Below are 21,014 nucleotides of genomic sequence, written 5' to 3'. Positions count from 1 at the left end.
AAAACTAATCACCAAAAATAATTAACATATCCAGATACGCCTTTTTCCAACGCTGTGCGTTTTCCCTACAATGCCTTTTTTTAATTGAAATTTTCAATTATGTGATAATTCAGCAAGGAAACAAAATGAACTCATAAAATATGCAATTATGATCAAAAATAATAGAAAAATTGAAAACGCGTAGTACCAAAAAAAAGAAACCATTAACTGAAAATAAAACCGTTACCTACATTAAATTATGACTCACAGGAAGTTGATTTCTGATTGCTGTTACAGAGACTATGCTTGAAGTTGAGAGAAATACAATAAAATAGTGGAAAAGCTCGAAAAATCACCAATGTTTTCTCAAAACAAATATATTCAAAGTCATAACAGACATTAGATAACAACAGGAAAAAATGTCTAGGTTCTTTTATTTGTTCACAAAGCTAATTGGATGTTTGATTGGAGACACTAAATTATTGGGCCACAAAAAGTATAAGAAATGAAAGCAAAAAGAAAGAAAACCATAAAATTTTTACAAAAACAATTTGTCAGAACCACGAGCTTGTAAAAACCATGAGCTTAACATTGAAACCATAACGTAATCTCGTTGGGTTTTGTTTATTGTAAATTGTGTCTATCATTAATTGAGCCCTGATTTGAAATTTTTTTTCCGTAATATACACAAAAAACGTTTCAATAGCGAAAATAAATTTAAAAAAATGTCGCGCCCATTAAAATCTAAAAAACTGTTATCATAAGAATCTATAGTGAGATCAAGATCAACCCAGATGTTACTGCGCGTCTAATAATTGTGAGGCACGATCACTTGTATTTGCGAACATTTTTATTCAATAAATTCAATAAATCTTTCTACCTATTCAATATCGGTATTAAAAGCTCCTCATTTTGGTTTTAGCCTGAGCTGTGAGTATTTTTGTCTAAAGGAAGTTTTTATCAATTTTTGATATATCAGACACCTTTAAACTGTTTCATGTGTTCATAGTTTAGGTACCTTCGACTGTTTCAATACCATGTGGACGTAAAAAATTAGATTGAGTTTTACTCCATTAACATTCTTAATGAAAGTAAAGACAGGTTAAGCGCTGATGACCGATCTTTCAGCAATGAGCATCTTTTGTACAGATGTCTGCGAAATTCACCAAAAATGAGGAAACATCATTGCAAGGTGTTTTCTCAAAATAAAATTTTTAGGAAATCATAGTTAGCCATCAATCAAATTAAAATTGATTGCAGCAAGAAGGCGCGGTAATGTTCCGACCCCGCTCATCCACATTCTTGACTACAATGCCTTTTTTTAATTGAAATTTTCAATAATGTGATAATTCAGCAAGGAAACAAAATGAACTCATAAAATATGCAATTATGATCAAAAATAATAGAAAAATTGAAAACGCGTAGTACCAAAAAAAAGAAACCATTAACTGAAAATAAAACCGTTACCTACATTAAATTATGACTCACAGGAAGTTGATTTCTGATTGCTGTTACAGAGACTATGCTTGAAGTTGAGAGAAATACAATAAAATAGTGGAAAAGCTCGAAAAATCACCAATGTTTTCTCAAAACAAATATATTCAAAGTCATAACAGACATTAGATAACAACAGGAAAAAATGTCTAGGTTCTTTTATTTGTTCACAAAGCTAATTGGATGTTTGATTGGAGACACTAAATTATTGGGCCACAAAAAGTATAAGAAATGAAAGCAAAAAGAAAGAAAACCATAAAATTTTTACAAAAACAATTTGTCAGAACCACGAGCTTGTAAAAACCATGAGCTTAACATTGAAACCATAACGTAATCTCGTTGGGTCTTGTTTATTGTAAATTGTGTCTATCATTAATTGAGCCCTGATTTGAAAATTTTTTTCCGTAATATACACAAAAAACGTTTCAATAGCGAAAACAATTTTAAAAAAATGTCGCGCCCATTAAAATCTAAAAAACTGTTATCATAAGAATCTATAGTGAGATCAAGATCAACCCAGATGTTACTGCGCGTCTAACAAAACGCTCAAATGTTGAAATTGTTGCCAAATAGATCAGTTCTATACAAAATTTTTCAGTTTGTCAAAATTAAATAATGCATTTTCAATAATTATCGAGTTTGAATTTGCAAAAACTTGGCAAAATTAGAAATACAGAAGACTCCTAAAGCCAGCGGGGCGGGAATAGAACTAGCTCTTTTTTGAGCTTAAGAAGAATCTGGCCGCAGTTTAAAGGTGGCTAACTCCGGCAAATTTAAAGCAAGTGATCTAAAAGAGCAAATTTGGTCCTAATTTTGACGAAAAATAGTCTGAATTTTGAAAACATTAGCATCAATTCTTGCCAAAATCTCGGATCGAACAATTTAAAAACCCTCCTCTATCATTAGCGATAAAATCTATAACACTACAGTTAACAATTTTAACATATTTCGGCGAAATTGACGAAAATTTGGTCAAAATTTACAAAAATGTTGTCAAAAATGTGAATAAAACAGCTGAAATACGTCTAATATTCACAAAATTTCAAAACTCAATAACTCCATATAAAAAGCAAATTTATAAAAATATTTTCAATTCCATATTCTACACTGGACGGGCTTTCAAATGATACCACTCAAAACTCTTTACGAATATTATATCGATCGGCCAAAATTGTCTGAACCCATTTGAGTATATAGTTCCTCCCCCCTAAAGAGGGGTCGGCTTAAAAACGGTACGATAGGTTTGAGCACATCTAAATACAAATCAAAGGGTTTGCTGTAACTTCTTTGATGTTTTGCACGACGCCCCCTATAATCAGTTTGAAGATTAGAGACTAATATTCATTTTTTTACACAACAAGACGGCTCCAGCAAGTCAGCGCTTGGCACAGAAAACAACAACATAAATCATTAAGGAAAACACTGAAAATGAAGTTAACCTTTTGCTGTCAAAGCTACAATAAAAAATGGACGATCAATATAATTATTTATTTGCATTAATGAAACAATAAACAACATGCCAGGTTGAACTTCTTGATGTCTGTGAGCAATTTTTCATTTTTTAATGAATTTAGAGAAACTTATTGCCAAATATGCTATTTAAGAAGTATTGTAGGCAATTCTATTAAAAATTGAACTTAAGTGGGTCTCATTATTTAAAGCTCTCTTGTTTTTTTATTCAATTCGACCATTTCTGTATAATTTTTTTGGAATAAAATTGTCTTTTAAAAATTTTTCTCCAAATCTTCACTATTTTGTATCAAATTTTTCACCCAGAATTGGTTAATTTTATTTCATTATCTTCCGCTATCTACTTTCTGCCTGGTTTTGTTACACACAATTCATTTTTTTAAAATAATCTTGTTGCTCCGTGTAATTTTAACGATTTGTTTTATTTTTTGAAGTCTAAATGATTTAACTTTTACCACTCTTTTGACTAAATTATGTTTGTTTTTGTCAACTCGAAGAGAAGTATTGCCATTCTGCAGGTTTTTCTTAGCTGAACCAAGTTTGTTCATGCATGATCTGAACTTTTGATTTTTGTTTTCCAGCACTGACTTCTGTTTTAGAACATTCACTTCTGCTTTCGGTTATTTAACTATATTATTAGCTTAGTTACTAATGCGCAGTAATTAGGAATAGCTGGTAAAACTCAAGGTTGAAAGATCATCTTGAGTAGTGGTCTCCCGATAACAGTACCTCCTACCTATCCAAACAGCAAACACTTTTCCCCACTTAACAGGCATTTTCATTTGAATAGCTGCAAAATTGCAGTGGCATCCGAAGTTTGTGATCGAAATTATTTCAACAAAAACTTTTTTAAAAACATGTGAAAAATTGGTTGTTTTGCTTTTTTGTTAAGTTTGGAATTATCAATTCAAATGTCCCTTTAGTCGGGGATTCTTTTACCTTAATTGATTTCAAACAACGTTTGATAAATAGCATATCTAAAATTAGGTCAGATTAAAATTTTGAAGGCACTAACTGTAAGAGATGGCTTTAAGTACTGCCATGTCTTCTTGGGCTGTTTCACATCGAAGTCCTTTAGGGAGAACACGGTGAATGACGTCATGAAGCGCTTCCTACTTCTGTCAAACTCCAACATACAGAACTTCAGTTGATGTTTTGCCAAATTGGACGGTTCCATCTGAAAAAGTTACCCCTTCCCTATTAGCATTACGTCATGTTTAGCTCATATTTGTCGAGTATATACACCCGATGAAACAGACCGGAAGTGATTTATCTGAACTAAACAAAAAATTGAGCAACCTTCTTTTCAACCTCACAAAACTATGTAGCCTTCATGCAAACTTAAAATAATTATTTCACTGCTCTTGTTGGTTCTCAATCCTTATTATATTTTTATGTATTTTAAATTTCAGATTAATGGAGCCCTGAAACTCTATCGAAGATGTCGATCAAAACCATCTAATAAGTCGAAAAAAGCCTTGCGTCTTTTGAAACTTTACTTCACCTTGCTTTTACAAAATTTAGATCAACTTTTTCACTTCTGCAAACATTAAAACTAAACTTTGACCGTTTTTGAGTAAAAATGCAAAACTTGCAATGTGTAAAACCAACACTAATCTTAGCAAGTCAACAGCATACGAAGATAAACGAACAACACGCTTCATAATTGCTATCCCTAACGGAAAATTTTCAACCGAAGAAAAAAATTCCACAAATTTCACCTGGATTTGCATCAAAGATTTAAAAAAGTAAAAATTTTTAAAATTCTCCGTTTTATTTATCAGCCAAAGCCATAAAACAATACATCGGAAGTCTTTTCCACCAAAGGATAGGTCACAGCCAACGAAGTGACAAAATCTGGAAAAAGACAAGTTTTTCTGAGAAGGTCAGAGATTTTGATTTATTCCCCCTCAAAAAAGCTGTCAAATTTGATTCTGGGCAGCAGCATGATCGATAAACCAGGAGCTGATGCATCAAAACCACTGAACACAGCTATATATGCCTACCGTCGACCAACCAACAAAAAATAAGAGCCGTTCGAGAAGCAGAAGCATGGCAAAAAACTTCATTTTGCAAGACGGAGCAAGTACTGTTTCCAGATCATATGTTTAGCCCTAATAATACCTGAAAGATTGATTTCAATCCAAATTTCAATAATTTTGAAGAAAAAAATTACAAAAGATCCAAAACAATTTAAGTGATGAGGTTAAAGTTGCCCTTAAAAAGTGAATGCAATCTCTTAGTGAAATTTCTGTCGCAATAGATGAAATTATCAACTAGATGAAATTATCAACTGGTTCCTTCGTTCTACCCAAAGATCAACCATTATGAATGCTTTTATCATGATATGGGAATTTTGCATTTCAATGATGGCGTTCTTTTCCTAAAAACCGTCTTCTTTTATTTTTACTTCAAAGGTCAGCTGACATTTCTGCCACTAATCAGTTCTCAAACCGGGTTTACCAATTGAATAACCAGTTTCTAAAATTCCAAGTGGAAATGGAATCTATATCTTGTCTGGTCATTGTCGTTATCTACATGTAAGTAAAAGTATGTTTATAAAAAGTCGAATCAATTATCTTTTTTCATTGCATTAAAGAATTTTTGTACGAACTGTTTAATAGTTTTAGAGTTTTCCAACAACATGTGCTTTTAATTTTCGAAATATTGTTGCTGATCTCAAATATGAATTCCTGCTTTCCAACAACAATTTGCCAAGATCAAGAAGCAAGGTTCAATTTCATTGGAATTTTCTGCATATAAATTAACTTTTTTCTTATGCTATTTCTTTGAGGTCCGAAACTACTCAGATTGCTACATATAAACGCCCGGAGCACAACCAAAAAACGATTTCATTTGAGGAACAACTCATTTGATGATTGCATGGGTTGCATCTTTGGTCTATCTAACACATGGCTAAATTAAACTTTTACTACTGTCATGATAAACATTAAGAAGACAAACTATCCTGTTTTTGCAAAAATAGAATGACTTCAAAGGGTGGCGGAAGTTGTTCCACAGAATCTTGACACAAAGCTACGCAAAGTTTTGGCTTTCAAAAGAATTTTTTTCGAAAGTCTTTTAGTCGAACTAACTCTCCCCAAAACTTTTAAAGAACACCTAATGAAATTTCCCTATGACACGAAGAAACTTTTTTATCAGAGTTTCCAAGAGCAATCTGTTAGATCAATTGATGAAGCAATTGCTGGTAAGGAAACAAAAAATCTGATAGGCATCTATACCATCAACTTTTCGGAAAATCAACTACCTCAAATTCAGAAAACAATTACAAATTTTCAAATTTTGGTTAACGCCCGCTTTAGCAGAAGTTTCTGAATCTCTTAAAATACAACAAACTGAAGAGTTTGTGAATAAGAATCCCTTGATATCAAAAAACAATTTTGAGTCCGCCCAAAGTTTTCTACAACATTTACATATTATATTGAGGAAAAATGGATATAGAAAACAAGAAAAACTTACCGCAGCCGCGTTCCTGGATTTGGATCTGTCAAAAGCTTTTAACTTAATCGATGTCGCATTAATGATACAAACCATTTCCATTCGTGAATTTCGATATCTACTCTAAACTAATTGCAATTTGTCTTTCAAAGAGAGCAAAAGAGATAGTCAATAAGTTTGAATAAATGACTCAAGGATTTCACAGGGAATAAAATGGGCTCCTCTCTAGTCGTTCTCTCCAATCTATTTGATAATGATCGCAGCAATTGTTCGCCAAGTGACAAAAAACAGTGCACAGAGGACACAATTGTACCTGGCTTTCACAACGAAACCTCCAAAAGCGAGTTCGATAATTAACTGAAGAGTCTTGGGAGTTTTCTTCTGAAGACAAATCGATGTTAAAAGTTGGAGACAGAGTAACAAATTGAAAAACCGACATTCAAAATCTCGTTTTATTAATACAAAACAGCTGAAATATCAAAAAAAGTTAAATATGGTTTTTCGTCAAAAGTGCTTTAAGGCATTAAATGCATATATGCAATCCGGAGCATAATTCCGGCTGTATTCAGGAATCATTGAGATCGCATTTGATGAATGTTTTTCATTTGTACTTGCAACGGAATCTCACATCAACATTCAAACGCAATCTCCGAGCAATATTAGAAAAAGAAATGAATTGGGCCGTCAAAACTTGTTTCAATTGAAAACTTTGATTCATTCGCAGATCTTATAATCAAACTCGATAATTTAATTATTGTGCTATTTTTTGAATACTTGAATACATGGATGCCAAATACTGTCATAACATCCTGAATGGACATAAGACGGCCTTCCAAACTCAGGTTTGAACTTAACTACGTCTTTTTTATATATAAACAAATGAAGTCAAAAAATTTTCCCAAAGACTTCGAAATGCAAGTTTTACGAGAAAACATAATAGTTCCCTGAAGCATATTGAAAGAGTTTTTAGCACAATGCTCTCCTGTAGGAAACTGTCTCAGAACTCCAAATTATTTCCTATAGGAATCCGCAATTGAGAAATTTTCAGAATTCAACCAAAGCACAGGCAGTGATTTAAAAGTTATGAAACGGAACCATTGTCTTCAATGAGATGGCCTGAAACAGATAGACTGCTAATTGCAAAAGAATTCGTTTAGATTGCTTTTTGCAAAATAGGTTTCACCAAAAATTATGCAAATTTGGCCATCACAATTTTGTTATTACTGTAAGTCATGAAAATGGAAAATTATCAATAGAAAACATTATAAAAAAATGTAAATCTCCGTTCTTCTATGAAAATTGTTGTAAAGCGGGAAAAAATGAGGAATAATTAGTACAGAAGGAAAAGAATCCTAAAATTGAAGTACATGAAGCAAACTTTCTAATGCAAATGAAGAAATAGACGTCGCATCTACAGTCAGCAAAAAAATTCAAGCACAAGGATAGTTTTTGGAGTGTTTGATTCGAAAGTCTGAGAACGAAACGTACAGCACAATAACTAAGGAGACCTCTTTTTTTCTATCATCATAATTTTCTTGTTTCTTCAACGTACAACCAAAATCTACTTTTTTTTCTTTTGAAGCAAAAACTACAATTGAAGAGTAAAACAGATTTCTGTGTGAATGAGTATACAGACTTTCATTTATTTGTTTTAGACGCAGGGTTGGGCAGTTTCCAGTTTCATTTTACTAAGGTTGAATCACTAAACAATGAATTGATCAGGCCTGAAAACAAAGTGCTCAATCATGATTACTCTGGTTGTTTATCACAAAAAATTTGGCTCTTTTCACAGTCATTATAGGCAATTATACAAATGTCCCATATAAAAAAACTATTGCACCATCTGGGCTGCTTCACCTGTCCAACAGTTATTATTAAGTTTTGTTTCCTGAAAAATATTGCAGGCAAGTCAAGTTCGATTTTCTAGCAAGTTGACTTGAGTTCAATAGAAAAAATATTAACACTTAACTTTAAAGTTTGCAAACTTCTGATAAAAGATTAGATTTCTTAGTCAGAAATGCAAAACGTTTTGCGACCTATAACTGAAAAAGTTTCAAAAAATATTAAAACTTGCAACATAAAGTTAAACTTTGCTGCATGATCTACTATCTGACATTGGATATACAGTTATGAAAATGTCATTTTTTTCAGTTGCAGACAATTTTCATTCGTTGCCAATCTTGGGACGTCATCGAACAATGCCATCTTAATTAGAAAAACTTTTCTGAATTTTTTTTATTCTCAGATTCCATTCAATATTGTTCTCTTTCGTACAAATTTGCATTTTATTTTTATATCAATTTACTGTAATCAGTGGTTTGAATGAGTGTGCATTGATAATTTTTTATATTTTTTTAAAACTATTTTAGATCAGATCAGTTCACCTAAAGCGATATGCAAAAGAGATCATTTACATAAACTCATAACTTTTGTTATCTTGATTAATGCATGCTACATTATATTTGCACGCTCCCCCCCCCCCCCCCCCCCCCCCCATTAAAAGACTCCTCAACCCTTCAAAATGAAGATATATAATTGACAGTGCGACGTCAATCAAATCCTGACAAGTGAATTTTTATTGAATGAGATATGGAAGTAATATTAAAATTTGATTTAAAAGAAAGGCCCGGACTTAAATTCGCTTTACTTATTGTAGAATCAGAACTCTTAGACGTCGGAAGAATTATGATGCAAAACTAGTTAAAGAAAGAAACAATTACCCGAATTTCTCTTCAAATTGTTTCAATATTCCCATTTGGCCTGTATTTTGTCCACTTTTGATCAAAAAATTTGTCAGTTATTCGCCATTTTAATAATTAAGAAACTAAATGATCCAAGAAAAATTTGCTTTTATTGTTCCGACCACACTTGTGGTGGAGGAACTATATACTCAAATTGGTTTTTTGTTCAGACAATTTTGGCTGATCGATATATTCATTGCGAGAAATGTGAGTGGTACCACTAAAAAGCTCGTCCAGCGTAGAATGCGAAGTTAAAAAGATTTTTCTGAATTTCGTATTTTTCGAGGAGTTATCGAGGTTTAAATTTTCGTGTGAACACGTGAGGTTTGACATGATTTTGTTCACTTTTAGCGTAATTGTTGTTCAAATCAAGATTTTTAAATAAAAATATTAATTCAAAATTACATTTTATAATACAAATGAAACAATTTTCTGTTTCTAACTGATGGAAGGCCATAAACAGGGCTAGTTTTTGTCTCATAGGGAAGATCACTATAAAAAAATCGATTTTTATTTGAAAGCTGTTATTTTAAAACTCATTTCATAGCCTTTTCGAGACTGGTCACTTTTCAAAACAAGGTTCTGTTGATGGCAAACCTCATTTACAGGCAAATGAGGCCCCATGAACAAATAGTTCGTTTTCAAGGAATCGCTCATGTTTTTATGGCTCCAATTTTCTTTTAGAGATTTTAGAAAAATTTTGTAGTCCTATGGCAAAAACTCGTTGACTAAAAGTGCGATAGGGCTTCTAATGATCAGTACGTGAACGTATGTAGTAATTTGAGTGATTTGCTAATGGCTGTTAAGACTTTAAGAATTTAAATACAATTTTTCGAAAAAAAGTTTTTTGAAAATTATTAGATTTTAAAATTGTTTCTGTGAACTGTAAGTCAGTCTCACTAATGGCAGGGCCCATTTATTTTCTTCTGCAATCAAAAAAATCTTTTAGCGGTTTTATTTTCTAACTATTGTCTTTATGACTTCGATGTTACGACTTATATTTTCTTATATTTTTGGTTATTTTTCTTTTGGTTGTCGTTGAAATCTTATCTGATTTATTTATTATTAAGAGTTCCCATTGGATTAAATAAGACGTTAATTTGATCAAAGATAAGTTTTCCAGAGAAAAATCTGTGCTTTTAGTTGCTTCGACACTGTCTTCTTGCAGTTTTCAACTGATTTTTTTTAGTTTTTTGCCTGTATTTGTTGTCGTTCTCATGATCATACGCTTATTTTGATTACTTATTGATCATTTACGAATGAAACAAATTATTTTGTTCCTATCGAGAAATAAATTTTTATAGCGTATTTTTTATTGAATTCTGTTGAAAGCTATTGAGTTTTATGGCTTTGATATTATGTCGTCTCTCAAAAATTTCGCGATTTTAAAACATTTTTTTTTATATCCGTTGGTTATTTTGAAGTCATAATGTTACAAAAAAACATTCTATTGTTGTTCAAAGCTTGTCAAAAAGAATTGAATTTGAAAAAAATGAAAAAAAAGTTTTACTGAATAGTTCATTCTTTAACGGCTCCGACACATTTCTCTCATTAATTTTCAATTTAATGTTTTTGGCTGTTTTTTTATTCTTCATGTAGTCATCTCATCAGATTCTGAGACGTCTCATAGGTTTCTATGTGAGGATTGAAACAATGGAGTTACTTTATGTGGTAAATTGATAGCAAATAGCCTTAAAATTTATCATATTATTTCTTTTCAAACATTTTGTATGCTTTTTAGTTTTTGTTGTTATATTTTTCAACTTTCAACCATTTTTTATAAACGAGAGGCCCAATCAATTTCCTTGTGATTCAAAAATTAGCATGTCTATTGATTTTACGTCGCAATTGATGTTTTGTTTGTTGACAACATGAGTTTTAATAAATGTTTTGGTAGTGGTCAACATTTGTTCTCCTTTTCTCATCTCAAAGCACATTCGCATATTAACAGATCCCAATGATTTCCAAATGAACCGAAATGAACACATTAAATCCTTCAGTAGAATTTCACTTGAATCAATTTACATAACATATGAAATAAAAAAACCGTAAAATTTATATAACAGCGAAGGATTTTATTGGCTTCAATGATGTAACCTTTGCAGATTTTCCTCATCTTTAGTCAGTTTCTGTGGCCTAGTCTACCTAGCGACAAGTCCTACTGGTTAAATATATTTTTAATTAAAGTATCAAGAATTTTTTTGTTAAAAACTAATTGTTTCGAAGACGTTTAAAATTATTTGGTTTAAACAATTTTGGTTGATTTCCGAATTTCGCTTCATTATTTGTTCTTTTTGTCGACTTGTTGCCTAGTCTCATTAAAATAAAATCCCATCTGTTTTTTAGAAACAAAAAAAAGTAAATTTGTGTAGTTAAGGTTTTATCTGATTATTTTTATCTCGATGTTGTTATTAGGTGCTTTTAAGTTTAGATGATGAATTTTTGCCGTACAAAATGTTTTTGTTTTTGCTGATTTGTCGATTTTTTTCTCTCGCCGTCTTATTAATGGACGATCTTGTGGGCGCTGTAATGAGGCATGGCATTATTTGATTCATTTAGTAGTTTGTGTAATGATTTTGAATTCAAAGGTGTATTTTTGATTTTCTATTCATTTGGTTGACAGTTAAGTGAAAAAAGTAGAAGAGCGCGGGTCGGAACATCATATGCAAACGCGCATTAACGAGCCTCCTTGTTAACATTTAAACATCTCGTGGAAAATTTTTTAGTGATTAATTGATCTTAGAAACAAGAAGGAGAATTTAACTCTGGCCATTTCTTTAAGTACTTCAAGCTTATTGAAAATTATCAGTTTCGGTTTTTCAAATCTTTATGAACAAATGGGAAACAGCAATTTTAAAGCCTTTTTTCTAGAAGAACGACAAGATGCAAAATTCTACGTGGTTTCAATTTCCGTTTTCAAGTTTTTGATTTGGACTTAACTTTTTGGTGAAAACTTGTTTTGGAGGTTAGTTTTTAAATTAAAGCTGTAGAAAGTGAAAATGCATTTCAGCCCCTTGTTATCCTAGACCCTACTCACGACTATAAAGGCTACAAAATCATGTTTCTCTTAATCCTACGAATATAAGCTGACCTTGAAAGTGAAGGTTTCGTCGAATGTGGGCATGGCGCTTTTCTTCTGTGTTTTGGTTTTCTGCAGAGGGGGTTCTTCATCTGGGGATGCGGCTGGTAACAGATACACTCTCACAAATGTGTCGTAGGTTGAAGGTGTATCCCTAAAAACATCATTTCTAGACTCATTCGTGGCCCATGTCCCAAAGGTAAATTTCAATAAATTTTGCATTTCGTGGAATCGATTAACAAAAATGTGTCGCTTTCCCCATTTTTCACGATTCATATATTTCACGATTCATTTTCGACATGGATCTCAGTTACGCAAAACGTGGAAATAAGTTAATTATATCATGGAAATGGCCTATGAATGGCCTACGTCATGAGTATTAACGTAGCCCAATTCAATCATTTGAGCATGTAATACCTTAATTGCTCGAATTTTAAAAATAATTAATTGACACCAAATTAAAAGAGTCATTTGTTCTTGTGAATATGGGTAATTGGAAAACCACTTGTTGTCCTCTTAAACCATTAGTAATATCGATAGGGAAATTTCTGAAATTATTCCTCAATTAGGTTTTCTTTCATTTCTCTAATTCGATGCTGTAAACGTAAGAAAACATGACGTAGAAATTAGTTATTTATAGTGTGAAAACAATGGATTTACGGCGTGGAAATAGTGACGAATAACTGTCCCAAGTTTTCAGGCTAGCCTAAAATTAGGCGTTGTGACAAAAGAGAACAAGTAATTCCAATTTTGAAGCATATTTGAACTAAAGGAGCCGAGTTTCATTCATTTCCACAAACGCTCACAACACTATTCTTAAGACATGGATCTTGACAAATAGAGCATGTGGAGTTGATTTTTCTCAGATATTGGCCACGTAAGCAACAGTTTTCAAGGTTTAATTCCGTTTTTCCCTTTTTTGCGTTTTGTTTTTAGTTGGTAGATGTTGTTTGCGTCCCCAACACACACACGTACCACAAATTTTTATTTCATTAATTGCGATGTAATTGTTCTGTAATTGGAGGTCGCATAACGTAGGAGGAGATCATTATGTCAAAAAAGTTTTGTCTTCACTTTCCATTCTGCAATGACAAGAAATTTTTAAATTTTAGAATGAGTAGCCTCAGAAACGCATCTGTTTGTGAATCCATTCAAATATATCTTTTTGCTGTCAGAATAAAAACAAATTAACAATGAGAAATTTATAGACGGCAAAATTTTAGAGCTCCAAAAACCCTCCTAGTGCTCTTAAACCCAATAACTATATCCTAACTATCTGAGGACCTAGAAATTTTAAGCAGCGTAAGTACTTTTGTTTGTTGCTTCAAACAGAATGAGTTTTCGAACAGTTGAGGCAATCTTTCAAGGCCTATTTTCCCAATTTTCTACGCTTCGTACACGATAGCTATATCTATGCAAGTAGTATACAATAAAACTCCACTAATTTGTGGCTACGGTGACAAAAACCGTGAAAAGACGATCTCAAACTTTACAAACATTCTTACAACTCTAAGAATTTGAATTGAATTGGAGCGCTGTCTTTTAGAAATTTTTTCATAAAATTATTTTATCGCAAATTTTTGATGCTGTGACTTTGGTCACGCGGAAACAGGAAGTGAAGCAAAAAAGCGAGTAGTTTGTTTGTAGAGTGCAAAACCATAATTTCAGATTAGACTGAGAAATCGATTTTCAGAAACAAATTTTAGTCGTTTCTAGTTCTCGTTTTAGTTTAGTCAATAAAAATCCTGCTATGTTTTTTCAATTTTTGTGGCAATATTGACACCTGGCCAAACAGAACAAAAACAGCAAAGTTGAAAAGTTCTCTTATTTTTTTTTAACAACAATTGATTTCAAAGTAATGAAAACCATTGGAAATCAACTACAAAACCCCATAGTTTTACGATTACCAATGTTTAGATAGAAGGCAATTAAGAACTGTCAGTATTCAACTTTTTATGCTGTTAGAATAAGAACAACAAATAGAAAACAAACAGAAAAGCAATCAAAACTTGCCAGAAAACGCTTTCGAAGCAGTAAAGCCAAACTTTGGCCCTCAAAATATCTTCGATTGGACCTTCCTCGAACCCCGATAGCGTATTATGTGACCTCTCATTAATCATACTAGGTAAAAAGTGGACAAAAAGAAAAAAGGCAAAACTAAGAAATACTTGTTTTTTTTTTGAAAAGATATTATTTCCAAAGTCATGAAAGGCAATAATTACAAAGAGAAGTAACTAAATAAGTTCATATATTCTTCCAAAGGAAGCCCATAAGACCTGTAATTATCCAGAATATGTCTTAAATCTACAAAAAGGATGTCAAATATGATAAAATCAAAAAGTATTTTTTTTTCGAAAAAACCGTGTCGAAGCCAGTAAAGTATTACCGAATCCTTAAGTTGAAAAGTGTTTTTTTTAATTTTGGAAAACAATTGTTTTCAAAGTCATGAAAGCCATCAGCTATCTACTAATATCAGATTATCAGCTCATCTTTTTTTCATGAAAAGCCAATGAAACAGGGTCAATGCACAGGAGATTTCATACGACTAAAAAGACAAATAAAAACGACAGTTAAAGACAAAACTAAAAACTTCTATCAAACTCTTCGACAAAGTAGTGTCAAAGCCGTTAAAAATTTAATATATATCTATAAAGATTTTAAAATTATCAATTGTGCTTTAATTTGTACGCCAATAATGTGATAATGTGATATATGAACTGTCATTAACGTGATAATGTGACAACAATAGAAAACGTGAAAAACAGGCAAATACATTAAAAAAAATGAAATCTAGTAGTATCAAAGCCAGAAAACTAGAGGAGTAAAACTGCAATAGAGATTACAATTTTAAATCAGTAGAAAGAAGAAGCATTTTTTATCTTCTGACACAAAGCTTCAAGTTGACAAAATTATGAAAAAAATGGGCAAATTTTTATCAGAAATTATTTATTTGAAAATCAAATATTTTTAAAAGTCAAAACGACCGTAAACTTTTAAGTAAAACAATAGATGCTTTAATTTGGAGCTGCTTAGGAAGCCGATAATACCTATCACTACTGAGCTTTGACTTGAAATGTTCGGTTCTTTAACTAGTATAAAAAATATTGACCAATTTAGTCTAAGGAAAGACCGACTGATTACACTCCGAGTTATTTTTGCATTGTAACAGTCCAAGATTGGTCCAAAATTAGCCCTGCAAATGCGGTTAGTCCATTAAAAACCCTTAATTTTTTGAATTTCATAGATATAGGTATTTTGTTAGTTAAGAAATCAAAAATAAATGCTGCGTTTTTGATAATCAACGAGTAAAATAGACAAAAAAGGCTAAATTTTAATTACAGAGCCTTCTCAAGGGCATTTGAAGTAGAAATAGTCCTTTTGAGTCGACAAAGATTTTGTTAATGGTGTTTGGGTGTGCACTTCCTGCAAATTTAATCAAAGTGGACTAAAATAATTATTTCGCGCTGTTATTGATGAAAAAGTCTGATTTTTGAAATATTTAGCCAAAATTTCTGACAAAAAAAATTAAATAAAATAGTCGACAACATTTTTAAAAATAAAATCAAAAACACCTTCTTTAAAATTTTATTAATTTTTTGCAAAGTTGACGAAATTTTGGTCAAAAATTCCGGAAAAAGTGAATAAAATCAACGTAATTCACTATATTTTTGTCAAAAGTTTAAACCTCAATAACTCCCTGTTAAAAACGAAAATAAAAAAAATCTTTTTAATTCCATATTCTACGGTGGACGAGATTTCCAATGATACCAGTCTCAACTCTCTACGATGAATATATCGATCGGCCAAAATTATCCGAACAAAAAAACCAAATTGAGTATATAATTCCTCCCCCTCAAGAGGTGTTGGAACAACTAGAGGTCGCATAAACCAGTGAGTACTGGGACTTGTATCCTGTCTAGGTTGCAAAGATAGTTTTTCAAAGCAATTTATGCTCCTACAATGGTATATATCGATTGTTAAAATTAGTCCTAATCTCAATAGACAATGCCGGCCATTTTCAGCTCAAAAACGCTCGTTAGTTCTTTCATGCGGTATAAAGAAAAAAATCTTTATAACCCCCCCCCCCAGCTCAGTGCGACTAGAACATATTGAACTCCAGTTACAGTAAATTTGCAGTGATGAGGTTAAGTTTCTCAAAGTAATCCATATAATGGATAGGGTTTCAGTTCCGCTACATTTATAAAGCGGTATCATTATCTTGAAAAAACAAAATAATTCCTCATTACTCCGAGTTCAAATAGATCTAAGAACTCGAAAATACATCGTGAAGAAAGGATACAGTATCGAGAGAAAACACTCCTTACTTCAATAAAATTTTGATCATGTTACTAATTTTAGGTACATTTTCCGTGATTGAAAAATATATTCCCTCCCCCCACAAAAAAGCTTAGTATGAACATATTAATTACAATAAGATTGCAGTTGTTGTAACATAATCTGTATTATTTTACAAATAATAGCTTACTATGTAACAATACATAATTAGCTTGCAAACGTACTGAATGGTGGTAAATAATGGAAAATACCCCTGACCTGTTATATTTGCTGAATGCCTTGAGTACAGTGACTTGGATGTCCTTCTGTTCCTGCAAGTACTCCACATTGAACCAGAGTCTTCCCAAGTGTTGCGATCCTGGTCCCATTCCCACACACTCCCAGCTGTCGTCATCTTGTCCACCCTCATTCTGGTACAATTCGGGGTTCACCTTCCCTATCGGCGTCTGCTCTACAATCAACACAAAACTGAGCGTCGCGGTTCAAAAAAATTTGCGGTCTCTATAATTACTTCTCTGTGGAATCTAGAACATTAAAATCTTAGATCAAAATTAAGAGTCCTAAAATATCAAAACTGAAAATTTTGAATCCTAAAATCTGGATCTCAAAGACCAAAACCTCAACTTCAGATGTTGTCCAAAAATCTCATATCCTTGAAAAAGTTATATTAAACTCTATTATCATAAGTCCGCATTCAAGTAAATCAGTCACAAAGCAGCTATTATCGTGAACATTTGCACAAACAATTAGAGCAAATTAATAATTGTACCACTTTATATTCAAAGCAATAAATTTTAACGGATAGTCCCATTATTAGGCTACCGTCATCAAGCATTAGTTTTCTGATGGTTTTGAAGTAAAATCAAGAAAATTATAAAGTTTTCCTTGTAAAGTTTCAAAAAACAAGAGAGGAACTTGCCTGACGAACTATATTGCTATGTCGATGGTTAATGGCCGCAAAAATTAACACGGTTCTAGTTATAATTTTGTCTTGGCGCCATCAGTATCTTATTTAGCCACTACAACGGTCTCCAGACCACCGAGCGACAAAAAAAATAGATTTGCAGGATAGTCAATGCTGTACTGCATGGCTGAAGTCATTTGTGGCTAATTGTCATGCAAAGAAGAAAGACAACAGAATAAATTTAGGCGGTACCGTAGTGACATCACAGGTAACGAATCTCTTTCTTAGATTTTGCGGGCAAGACGTACGACCTAAACTTATGAGCCTAATGAGTCCTGAAAAGCATTAAAACATTCCGTTTTAACGACATCAAAAATGCGAATCAAATTTATAATTCTCCAAAGCGGATAATAGCAACGGTAGAAAGGCCAAAATTTCTGTCTGTAATGCAAACTGTAGTGGAGTTGAACGACTATATCTTAGCCCGTCTCAGAGCAGAAGCACGCTATTGTGAATTCGAAGAATTCAAAACAGTTATCAATCACGAGAAATTTGTGAAAAAAATATCTCAGGATTGAGGGAAGCTGACTACTAGATTGCTAGAAGGCATTAAAGCACAACCCGCAAAATCCATTGCTGAAATGCCTGAGAGTTCACAGTTAAGAAGTCAAGCAATGGCTGTTCATCAGTTAATAAGTTTTTTTCTGTGAAAGAAGAAGTTGGGTACATTTTCAAGCAGACATTTTGAAAGCCAATTGAAAAATTCACAGCTATAGAAACCGACAACTTGTGGACTAGATGTGGAGCTGAAACCAAGTACAGTATAATATGCCCAGCTCTAAGTGACCATATGCAACACGTGTCAAAATGTCGGATAACTCTCAATATGTGTGGAAACAAATGCAAACTAAATTCAACTGAGTATAATAAAAGAGAAAACATTTGTGAAGAAGAAATAATCCTCCAGAGCAAGGATCCCAAAGATCGCAGACAGGAAGATTCTATTCTAAATAACAAATCTTTAACATGTCTGCGACCTTGGAATATAAATCAATAAATAACTGCACAGTAAAAATGTAGGTAGATACAGGCGCGAATAAAAAAGTGATATCATCTAGAACACGGACTGAGCTCGGTAAATCTGAATTAGATGGTACAATAGGACAGCTGAAAACTTATGATTGCCACCAATTATTGCTTTTGGGATCAAACACTTGAGACGTTGAGTGGAGCGGAAGCAATAACACGCAAATAAACAAGCAATTTTTCAGTATGTTTTGTGCTACTTGGAAGAGACCTTCTACCCAGGCAAGCTGTGAGCAGCATCACAACCAAAATTTTGCCTGCTGTGAAGGATCACCACGTTCATGTAAAAAAAGACCAGGATCACAGCCAATGTATTTCCAAACCAGGAAAGTACCTCTACTGTTTAAAGACAAGGTCACAGAAAAGCGGAACAGATGAACAACTGAGGCATCTTGAAGCCTGTACAGCCAGGAATGCACCACAAGTGGTCTTGAAGAAAAAGATGTGTGGAGAACCGAGACCTTGCGTGGAGTTGAATGTGCATATCAATGGCAAAGTTGTGGGCATGGATTTCCCAAGACCAAACATGGAAACGATATTCCATTAGTTTAACAGCTCGGATTCTAAATTTCGAACTGAACTTGAAGAGGTGGCAAATGACTTGCCCTGAAAAATATCTCAGAGAATAATCAAAAAGTGCCCACTAGTTCAAGGATTGGAGAACCTTTTGTCAATCTTTCAGAATTGCAACCAATCAATGCTCACAGGAATCAGGGGCTTTTGTGATTCTTCAACAATATGAGTTGGTCTATGAACACAGTAAAGAGCAATTTGACAAGAAAATTATTGCAGTCAAAAGTCGACTAGGTAAGACAATTTTACTATCATTGAGAAAAAACTCAACTCAAAACCAGTCAATATTGATTGATTTCTGAGATGCTCAATTTCCAGGGACGGAATAGCACCAGTACTATTTTTTTAAAAAAAATTAAAACTGCGAAACCTACAACTAATAGCAATCTAATTGAATGTTTTGGTGGTCCAACAAACTGATGGGCTGAAGATTTTCCCAGTTTTGCAACGATCTGATCAACTTAAAGCGGGAAGCACTGGCAATGGGGTCACAAGACTGGAATAATTTCCTTATGGGTTATTATTTACCTTAGAGTTAGAGCACAAACCACTAAAATATCTCTTTGCACCAGATAAAGAGATCCCAAAGACAGTATCAGCTGGATTCATATGATGGGTAAGAGCTCTGATGGGCATCGACTTTGAGATGGGGTACACGCCAGAAGAGCACACAGCCCAGGAAGGTGATTTAAGCAGAAGGAAAATTAATGAAAACAAATTTGATAACAGAGTGCGCTTCGCAGCCACCATTTAGTTCACTCAGACTGGTTTGAAGAACCAAACAGATGTGCAGAAAAGAAAACAGAACTTGCAACAATCGGACTATTCCAGGACATGATGAAATGTACCATATACGGATATATAAAAAGAAAGATCAGAAGTAGAGAAAGCATTCGAGCAAAAGAAAGAAGTATTGACCAAACACAATGGAATCATCTTTTGAATTGTTGTTTCCTTCTTTCATACCATATTAGGAGAACCGAGACCTTGCGTGGAGTTAAATATGCATATCAATTGCAAAGTCTTGGGCAGGGACTTCCCAATCCAAGACATGGAGACGATATTCCATTAATTTCATGGGGCCCCCTACTCTGGAAAAATTGACATCTCAGATTCTAAATTTCTAACTGAACTTGACGAGACGGCAAATAACTTGCACAGCAAAATATCTCAGAGAAAATTTGAAATGTGCCGACTAGTTCAAGGATTGGAGAATCCTTTGTTAATCGTTCAGAATTGCAACCAATCAATGACCTCACGAATCAAGGGCTTTTGTGATTCTTCAACAATATGTGTTGGTGTATGAAACTAGTAGAGAGCAATTTGACAAGAAAACACTTGCGGTCAAAAGTCGACTTTCTAAGATAAATTTTACTATTATTGAGAAAAAGTCTAACTCAAAACCAGTCAATAGAGCTCGATTTCTGACATGCTGAATCTCTAGGGACGGAATAGCACCAGCACTGTTTTTTTGAAAAAATCATAACTGCAACACCAACAACTAAAAGCAAACTTATTGAATGTTTTGGTGGTCCAGCAATTTGATGGGCTGGAGAATGATTCCCAGTTTTGCAACAAACTTGTCAAACAAAAAGTGGAAAGCACTGGCAATGGGGTCACAAGACTGGAAGAAGTTCTTCATGGATTATTATTTACCTTATAGTTAGAGCACAAACCACTAAAACATTTCTTCGCACCAGATGAGGAGATCCCGGAGACAGTGTCAGCTGCATTCAGAAGATCACAGACCCAGGGAAGCTGATTTGAGCAAAATTAAAATTGAGGAAAACAAATCTGATAACAGAGTGCACTTCGCAATCAACATTTAGTCTGCTCAGTCTGGTTTGAATAACTAAACAGAAGTGCAGAAATGAAAACAGAACTTGCAACAAACAGACTATTCCAGGACATAATGATATGTACCATATACGGA

General features: G+C 33.2%; 2 protein-coding genes across 7 annotated transcripts in view; one reads left to right on the top strand and one right to left on the bottom strand.

Moving 5' to 3' along the window:
- LOC142336281 (uncharacterized) overlaps positions 1 to 21,014 on the top strand; it is a 304,207-nt gene that overhangs the window by 167,834 nt on the left and 115,359 nt on the right. The window lies entirely within an intron of this gene.
- Positions 1 to 21,014, bottom strand: part of LOC142337136 (synaptotagmin-15-like) — an 82,401-nt gene that overhangs the window by 10,663 nt on the left and 50,724 nt on the right. For all 6 annotated transcript variants that reach the window (XM_075386239.1, XM_075386238.1, XM_075386235.1 and 3 more), the window contains 3 exons: positions 16,777 to 16,969; positions 12,235 to 12,376; positions 3,959 to 4,120 (listed from right to left, as the gene is read on the bottom strand). In XM_075386239.1, the coding sequence (XP_075242354.1) occupies positions 3,959 to 4,120; positions 12,235 to 12,376; positions 16,777 to 16,969 (497 nt within the window). The remainder of the gene's footprint in view (positions 1 to 3,958; positions 4,121 to 12,234; positions 12,377 to 16,776; positions 16,970 to 21,014) is intronic.

The sequence above is a fragment of the Convolutriloba macropyga genome, chromosome 3 (assembly GCF_964194025.1).
Source record: "Convolutriloba macropyga chromosome 3, txConMacr16.3, whole genome shotgun sequence".
Taxonomy (NCBI): domain Eukaryota; kingdom Metazoa; phylum Xenacoelomorpha; order Acoela; family Convolutidae; genus Convolutriloba; species Convolutriloba macropyga.
This window is presented reverse-complemented; position numbering and strand designations above follow the sequence as displayed.